Source organism: Nematolebias whitei, chromosome 20 (assembly GCF_014905685.2).
Source record: "Nematolebias whitei isolate Nwh7 chromosome 20, NemWhi1, whole genome shotgun sequence".
NCBI lineage: Eukaryota > Metazoa > Chordata > Actinopteri > Cyprinodontiformes > Rivulidae > Nematolebias > Nematolebias whitei.
In genome coordinates, this window is record NC_056517.1 from 21,832,202 (window position 1) to 21,841,246 (window position 9,045).

Consider the following 9,045-nt stretch of genomic DNA (forward strand, 5'->3'; position numbering starts at 1 on the left):
CTGCAGCCCAGCTACTCGGCAGTGAAGATACAACTTGAAGGATGAGTTCAGCTTCAGGATTATTTGTGACTTTCCTGCCAGTCCTGTGAGCTTATCCTTACAGAACTTCTGACTTTGCAAAACTTTCCCTCCATTTGCAGCATGCAGACAGTGTTGACTTCTGGGAAGTGAACTGATGGCTTCTGGGTAACATAGTTCTTTAGACTGGCAAAACAGTGAAGGCTTAATGAAAGAAAACTACAAAATGGCAGCACTTTTTTGGGGGAGAAAATATTATGTACATGTACTGTACTTAAACCAAACCGCGGTAGAGCGAGTCCGCAAAAAACGAACTGCGAAGTAGTGAGGGACTACTGTATATATATTTTTGTAATAATGATAATAAAATGGAGCACAGTGTTTATTTAGTCTAATCTTTGTTCCAACAGGGATCCTCCTTGTTGGACCTCCAGGAACAGGAAAAACTCTGTTAGCCCGAGCTGTAGCCGGGGAGGCCGACGTACCTTTCTACTATGTCTCCGGATCAGAGTTTGACGAGATGTTTGTGGGTATTGGCGCCAGTCGAATCAGAAACCTTTTTAGTAAGTTTACAATTTTTTTAATATATATTTTTTAATTAAGGTGCATCAAACTAATCTCTTTTTTTGTGTGTGATTTCTAGAAGATGCAAAAGCCAGCGCTCCTTGCGTCATCTTCATTGATGAGTTGGACAGCGTGGGTGGGAAGAGGGTTGAGTCTGCTATGCATCCTTACTCCAGACAAACCATCAACCAGCTGCTGGCTGAAATGGACGGGTCCGTTTTAATTGTAATGATTGCAGCTTCTTCAGTGATGAAGATTTCAACCTAAAGTGACTCAACATTTATTGTTTTACAGATTCAAATCAAATGAAGGGGTCATTGTTATTGGCGCTACAAACTTTGCAGAAGCTTTGGACACGTATGTTCCCACTTTAGGAGAATTTTTCTTCACTTATAAATTGATTAGTTAATTTAAATAGAACAAGTTATTAAAGGTTGATTAAACGGTCTTAACACGATAACAGTTCAGAAATGTTGAAGGAAATTTCATCAGATAGCTTAGACAAAAATGTTTTGACTTTTACGTTCCTTTTTGTTTTTCCACTGAAATTATATGAACCATTTTCACACTACAGTACACTTGACTAGATTTCTTGTGCACATTTGTACGAGAAAATGTGATAAGCATGACGAGAAATCCAATCCTAATGGTGTACTAAGCTGTTATTCTGAGCTGGTAGTTTATTCAATCATCTTGTAGTTTCAAGTACAACATTCATTTTGTAATGGGTGAGTAAATGAAGCTTGAGGTGACTTTTGTGTTGCTGCTTCTTTTCAGTGCTCTGGTGAGACCTGGGAGGTTCGACATGCAGGTGACGGTCCCTCGCCCTGATGTGAAAGGCCGCAAAGAAATTCTCAACTTGTACCTCTCAAAGATCAAAGTGGACCCTGGTAGGTCTCCCTGGAGAATACTTGATATTTTAGTTTATTTGTAATCATCATGTCTGTTAAATTGCACTCTTACTCATGAGAAAACTAAGCTCATTCAATGAAACTAAGCGTCAAAGGATCCCTTTGTCAAGAAGACGTTTGTCTCTGATCACCTCTTCTTTTACAGCCATTGATGCAGCGGTTATTGCCCGAGGCACAGTGGGCTTCTCTGGAGCAGAGCTTGAGAACCTGGTGAACCAGGCAGCCCTGAAGGCAGCAGTGGATGGGAAAGAGATGGTTACACTGAAGGAGCTGGAATTTGCTAAGGACAAGATCCTCATGGGTGATTAAACACAGCTCTCTGATCAGCTCTGAAACTCTCATTACGTTTCACACGAGACAAAATTTGAGTCGGAAGGAATTTCAGAATGAACGGCTTTAATGTTTTTTTCTTTTTTTTTTTCCCTGCCAGGTCCTGAGAGGCGCAGTGTTGAGATAGACAAAAAGAACAAGACCATCACAGCATACCATGAGTCCGGCCATGCTATTGTTGCTTATTACACCAAAGGCGCAATGCCAATAAATAAGGCTACCATAATGCCCAGAGGGCCAACCCTCGGCCATGTTAGTTTTTGTTATAACTTCAGTAAGTTCTGTGTTTTGAACCACATGCTAAAACTAATCTGTATTCTTATGTTTGCTCTCAAGGTGTCCATGCTCCCAGAGAACGATAACTGGAGCGAGACACGAGCCCAGCTGCTGGCTCAGATGGATGTCAGCATGGGGGGCCGGGTCGCAGAGGAGCTCATCTTTGGAGACAACGACATTACCACAGGTACAAACTTCAGTGGAGCTCATTTAGGTGTATCAATAACTATTAGTGGTATAGTACAATTTATATCATAAGTACTTCATAAAATTAAGACAGTCATGGGAATAAGAACATCCACCTTTTCTATTTTTAGGTAATTGAAAGAGGGTATACACTCAACAGATTCTTCTGCATCATTTGTATTAAACCAAAATGAATAAAAAGTGGAAAAGCTGTGTGATAAAAAACTAAACCCACCCTTACTGCTTCCACACAGTTTAAAAAAGTAGCAGACGGGTGCTGTAAATAAATTTACTTGATTAACTGATCATCAGTGTGTCCACCACTATAAAAGCTGTTTTGTCACTTTGGTGCTCTGGAGCATGAAGTGTGTTAACACGATGCCAAGAAAACAGCAATGACATTAGAGAACCTATTGTTGGTGACCACCAATCTGAGAAGGAGTAAAGGTCATTTTCAAACAATTTAAAATCCATAAAAACGTCACGTAAGTAAGTACTATGTATTGTCATCATTGTATGTTCCCATACCATGGTGAAATTAGTTTTCTGCATTTAACCCATCAAACCTGGGATATACCCAGGTGGAGCAGTGGGCAGCTACTGTATTTTTTGGCCTATAAGTCACAGGTTTTTTTTTAGCATAATTTACATGCCTTGTGACTTATAGGCCGAAGCAACATATTTATGGATTTTTTTTCCCATATTTATAAACTATTTTTTGGCTGATATATGACTGTTTTCATTCATTCTGACTGGGGGAAAAAAAGAGCAGTACCACTTTCAGCCACTTGATGTCAGCAGAGTAGTAATATACATTTGGCATGCTGTTGTATCATGTAATAGGTAAACGTGGCTGTAACGACAAATTCTAAAAAGTTCAAGACAAAAACAACTGGACTATATTTATTATACTTTATTGTTTTGTTTTTTTTATACTTTTTTTAATTTACCATGTCCTGGATGACTGAGAATCTTCACCAGCTATTAATGACTCAATTGGCCTGCCATAGCCTCCCCACCTTCATTCTGCTCGCTGCTTGGAACCGTCAAAATAGCTACACCGCCCTGGCGAAATGCAGCTAATTTGACCATTAAAGTGCATTTATTAAACAAGCATTAGACTGATACACACTTAATATAATTTCGAGCAAACAAATAATTGTTTTTAAGTGTTAATCTTGTTAAATTTTTGTTCAAGTCCTCCTTTGCTTGGTCCCGCCACCATTTGGCAGCCAATCGTTTTTTGGCACATCGGCCCACATTTCCAGGTTAACAAACGCGACGCGTCAGCGGTGATGCATAATAGATGCGACATATACGGCGAAGCAACATATTTATGGATTTTTTTCACTTTATTAGACAAATATGGACTCATGCGACTTCTAGGGCGGAAAATACGGTATGTAAGCGCTTTGGGGAGCAGTTAGGGATTAGTTGTCTTGCTCAGAGACACCATGACACGGGCGTGGCAGGGAGTCGAACTGCGACTTTCTGGTCCCAAGTCAGCTGCCCTACCTCTACACCACCTCGACAGCTATTCACAAGTTTAAGACAGCTGCCAATATTAGGAGTGGACATCCCAGCAAATTCACCCTAATGTCAGACTGTGCAATGCTCAGATAAATGACAAGAAACTCAGAGCTCCATTTCAGACTCCACAGGCTTCCGTTTGTGTAGCTAAGTTTAGAGTGAAATGATTTTAAAGTCTGGTAAAGACCAGATTATTTTTTTTATTCTTGTTGTTTTTATTGTTAGATGTTAGACTTAAAAGAGGTAGGACTCTTTTTTTTTTTTTTTTTCCTGTGACCACCTTGTGTCTGATGATATTGTCTGTGTGTTATTTATTATACATCATTAATTTTAATCTCTACTTCTTGTGTGTGTTTGGTTTTAGGAGCCTCCAGCGACTTCGATGGTGCAACCCAAATAGCTAAAATGATGGTAACCAGATTTGGCATGAGTGACAAGGTAAGCATTCAGTTTGAATCAAATGTTTGAAAATTCCACAACAATAGAAAACATAACTTTTCTTTAAACGTTTGAAGACACATTTGACTCGGTGGTTTGGTGCTTTTGTATTGTAAACAACTGGAGAACCACATGAAATGTATTTATTTTTTATTATCATTTCTTATGAAATAGCAGGTGAAAGAATCGGCGTGAGCGTTTACAGAAATGGGAAGATGCATGCAAGATTTTGTCACTTTTTACTGCTCTGTTAGAAAAAATACAGAAGAGCTTGTCAACTAGTCTTATCTAGTCATTAAACTAGAAAATAATACATTTTTATTTCTCTGTTGGCGTAGTCGGATGATTAAAAAAAATTATCCGGAATAGGCTTAAACCAACATTATGTAGGTTTATCTTGTAGGTTTATCAAACTCTAGGTTGCAGTTATAACAATAAAAATGGTAACACATTGTTCTACTCTGTCAACTAAATATTGTTTTTTCATCACAATGTTTGTTCATACTCAACTAATGGAGATGATAAAACTTGGCAATAGAGTTAATGGATAAAGTGGCTGCACCTGAAACTATTCAACCCAAGAATGTGTCAAGTCTTTGCTCTTCTTGTGTCTCTTGCCCTTCAAGCACAATAATTAAAAAAAGAAAACTAGTAACACATCTAAGAGAAATAAACTTATTTTTGTTAAAGTTAAACTCTTATTTGCCTGCTACTCTTCCGTTTCTGTCATGGCTTTTCATTTGCATCTCCTGCCGTAGCTTTAGAAAGTCCCATACAAATCCATCCAAACGTGCGTCTCGAACCAGGATAGTGTGCCGTGAGTTTTGGTGACACTACATCGTTCAGCATACGTGAGATTAGTTTACTATGTGAAAATGTTCCACTTTAAAACAATATTTTGTGTTAACAAGTGAATAAAACAAGTCCCCTTTGACATTTTACACAGTTAAAACATCATCCATCCATCCATCCATCCATTATCTTTACCCGTTTATTCCATTTTGGGTCACGGGGGTCGCTGGTGCCCATGTCCAGCAATCACTGTGCGAGGGACGGGGTACACCCTGGACGGGTCGCAGGTCCATCACAGGGCCACATAGAGACAAACGAGACAAACAAACATTCACTCTCTCACTCACACCTAGGGACAATTTAGAGTTACCAATCAGCCTAACATGCATGTTTTTGGTCTGTGGGAGGAAACCGGAGCACCCGTAGGAAACCCACGCACGCACGGAGAGAACATGCAAACTCCACCCAGAAGGCACCTGGACCGGGGTTTGAACCAGGGACCTGTTCGCTGAGAGGCAGCAGCTCTACCAGTTGCGCCACCGTGCTGCCCAGTTAAAACATCATTTAAAGTTTAAACTATGCATGATTCAAATTACCTTTTTATATTTTGAATGGTTTTTTACACAATCACAGTTTACTTTTAAGACTTTAGAGATTTTAACAGAATTTAAGTGATGTTTTTACGCATACTGACATTTAAGCTGTTTAAAGTTTAAAAAATCTTGTAACTTTTTTGTTTTCTCACAGCTGTTACATTCAGGTGTACATAAACTGTAGACATTTTCACCCAGTGCGTGCACAGCTAAAGGACAAATTTTATCTCATAAAACACCGTAGACACAAAACATTTCACATAAGTAATGACCTGAAGCTTTTTTCATTCAAAAGTCATAAAGTTATTTTAATACAACTTTAATACAACTAAAAAGGCTGTGGTTACCATGGTGATCCTGAGCCACTGGAGAAGTTTTAACATTAATTTTGATCTTTCTTCCATTTACATTTCTTCTATAGTTTTTGCATTAAAATGTTAAAGTTGTCACATTAGATTATTACAGAAGTCTCTAATATCAAACTTTATAGAAGAAAGCAGATGTTTTTTGGGATGTAAATTTTATTTATTTTATCAGTATCAGCCCCTATTTATCATGCTTTTCCTTCTTGATGTGGTGCAAAACCTATTTGTAAGAAAGAAAGAAAAAAAATCCATCACATATATCATTTATCATGTATTTTTCTTTGAAACGTGAATCCTAAAAGTTTGCATTAAAAACACAGAGCGCTTAATATAAAGTAGTTCTAAAACTGTGGTTCTAACTATAGTTACACACAAAGAGCTGTTTGTAACACTCAAGTGGTCACCCATTGATGTTCATAATGATCCTCTGTAAAAGTCTGAGCAGCCTTGTTGTTTGTTCGGTTTGGAAGCTGACCTTTGTTTTCCTGCAGCTCGGGGTCATGACCTATCGAGACGTATCCAAGCAGAGCCCGGAGACACAAGCTGCCATCGAGCAGGAAGTCAGGGCTTTACTCAAGGTGACCAGTTCTACATCACTAATGCAGACGTTTTCAACTTTAGTTTTGGATCAGCTTCTAACATTTGGCTTCTTTCCTGCAGGAGTCGTACGAGCGAGCTAAAAGCATCCTGAAAACTTACAACATGGAGCACCAGAAGCTAGCAGACGCTCTGCTCAGATATGAAACTCTAGATGCCAAAGAGATCCAGATGGTGCTTGAAGGAAAAGCTCTGGACCACTAGAAGTTTAAAACTTTTAAATTGTGTAAATAAGAAGCCTTCTCTTTCTTGTGTGTTGATAAAGTGAAGAGTACAATGAACTAATCATATTTCACTCTTTTCATGTATTTTAGTTGGATCTTTTTCTTGACATTTCCATCAAAACAAATAAAATCCTGGATTTCTTTGTTTTCATACCAGTTTTAAATGGCTTCCTAAAGAGATGTTTTCGGTCTTTGAGTTAATTGAAGATAGGTCAGCTTTACTCACAACAGAAGACCTCTGTAGTAGTTTTTTTTTTTTTTTTTTTGGACTGTTGCATAACTTCATTGTGGATACGGTCGGACCTTAAAGTATCTTTGTCAAATGTGCTCTTCAGCTGCATAAAGCTCCAGATGTTGCTGGACTCTTTCCTGAAGAGTTCATTATTTTTATGCATTTCTCTCACGTACTCTTGTTTTTTTATTTATTTAGGTGCCCAAAGGTGTGTTCTTTCTTTATTTCTTTCTTTATTTCATCCCAACTAGTGATGGGTCCTTTTTTAGGCCTGTAAGAAGAGCTGTGTGTGATAAATGAGAGGATTTCACGCTGTGTAAAATACTAAAAGCCTAAAAGTATGAACTTGGTGCTTCTTGTAGACGAAGACCTTGAAACTCAATAAAAACTACACTCGGGAAACGCGTGTGAATGTGTTCAATTCAAGAGTTAAGGTTGTTTTTGCCAGCTGTTGATGTGGCAGTGATAAAACGACCAGCTCAGATGAGTTTGTAATCAGCTAAAATATTCATCAAGACTAAGCTTGTTCAGTTCTGACAAGATGCGAGTACTTTTTACTGACGTTTCTGTTAGATAAATAAATATGCTTTCATTGTCTACTTAAATAAACCACAATGAGGACACAGATATTTTTAAGCCAGTCTTGTGAGGGTAGACAGTCACGTAAACAGGCTTTCACAGATGTACAAAGTTTCATGTTTAGATCCTCGTCAGTGAGTCTGCACCGGACAGAGAGGCAGGAAGTGTTTTTATAATCCTTATCAGACAGAGGCCGGTCAAGACGACCTCGGCTTCACAGTTTACAGACTTGGAGCCGTCCTTGGAGTTATCAGGTGCGCCTGCAGGCTCCTCAGAAAACGACTCGCACACTGACATTAGTGACAAACATGCATAAACCTTTGCCAAAATTCCCTTCACCCGTTTCCCTAGCTGCTAAAAGATTTCATGATTTTTACAAATTCTTTTAAATTGTGTCAGGGAGATTATCATGATCCAGTTCTAAATAAAACTCACCTTTTAATTTTACTATTTCGTCAGAATGCAAAGAAAGTTCTGATAAATTACAACGGCTTTAAAAGCTCATTACATTGATCAGAATTATTAAACATCTGTTTTTACTGGAGTACAAAACCACTTAATGTGAAAACTGCTTTATTGGTCTGTAGATGGATTATTTTAATGTAAATCATGTTGAGGTGATTTAAACTTTTAGTGCAATAATTCATGGAAATCATTCATTTGAACTGACAAACAAACAAAAAAAAGAGTTAAAAAATATATAAGTTTATTTGATCGACATGTTTAACATTAATAAGCTTGATTATTCTTTGGATTGTGAAATTATTTAAATACTATAATGGTGATGGAGAGTAAGGATCCAAATTATTATTAAATATTCAGAATAATCTAAAATGTTGATTTCACAATTCCATACACCAATAAACACATTTCACCAAAGAGGAACTGACACAAATGGAATAACAATGTAAAATTTGAAAATCTAAAATAAGTTACTTATGTAAAACGTAAACTTGAAAGTGTTCTAATATGGTGCACGTTTGGGAGGCGGGTCATGATGGGGTAAGATGGGGTCAGTTGTAAAATGATGGGTTAGACCATTATTCAGATTTTGAGAGGGTTCATAATACGGGATAATTCTGTATTAAATGAGATGATTAGCAACCAATTTAAAAAGATAAACACTGTTTCGATTTAGGAGCCGTTCTATGCCTCAATGATCTTTAAAGTTTTGATTAAAATCAGTTAAATAATAAATACAGTAACTGTCTTTCAGTATTGCACATTTACTGTATAATGCTAAGAATCTGAAAATGTTTTTGCTCAAATATTTCATATTAATTTTCTAAGGCATTCTTTACACTTCAGTGCAAATTTTGTTTACAGTTTTGTTGCAGCTGTCTCATCAGAATACTCTAATCTCAACAGGATTTTTGCTTAAAAAAACAAAGTTAAATACACAGAATATCT

The 9,045-nt window shown here is 37.5% G+C and overlaps 1 protein-coding gene across 1 annotated transcript in view; it reads left to right on the top strand.

The window, feature by feature from the left end:
* The window catches only part of LOC119426705 (ATP-dependent zinc metalloprotease YME1L1), a gene marked incomplete in the record, with an annotated part of 8,221 nt that extends 770 nt beyond the window's left edge, over positions 1-7,451 (top strand). The window contains 10 exon segments of the mRNA XM_037694286.1: positions 429-581; positions 662-794; positions 877-939; positions 1,360-1,472; positions 1,639-1,794; positions 1,924-2,075; positions 2,160-2,286; positions 4,180-4,253; positions 6,495-6,581; positions 6,664-7,451. Coding sequence (XP_037550214.1) covers positions 429-581; positions 662-794; positions 877-939; positions 1,360-1,472; positions 1,639-1,794; positions 1,924-2,075; positions 2,160-2,286; positions 4,180-4,253; positions 6,495-6,581; positions 6,664-6,804 — 1,199 coding nt within the window.
* Between the last annotated feature and the right edge of the window lie 1,594 nt (positions 7,452-9,045).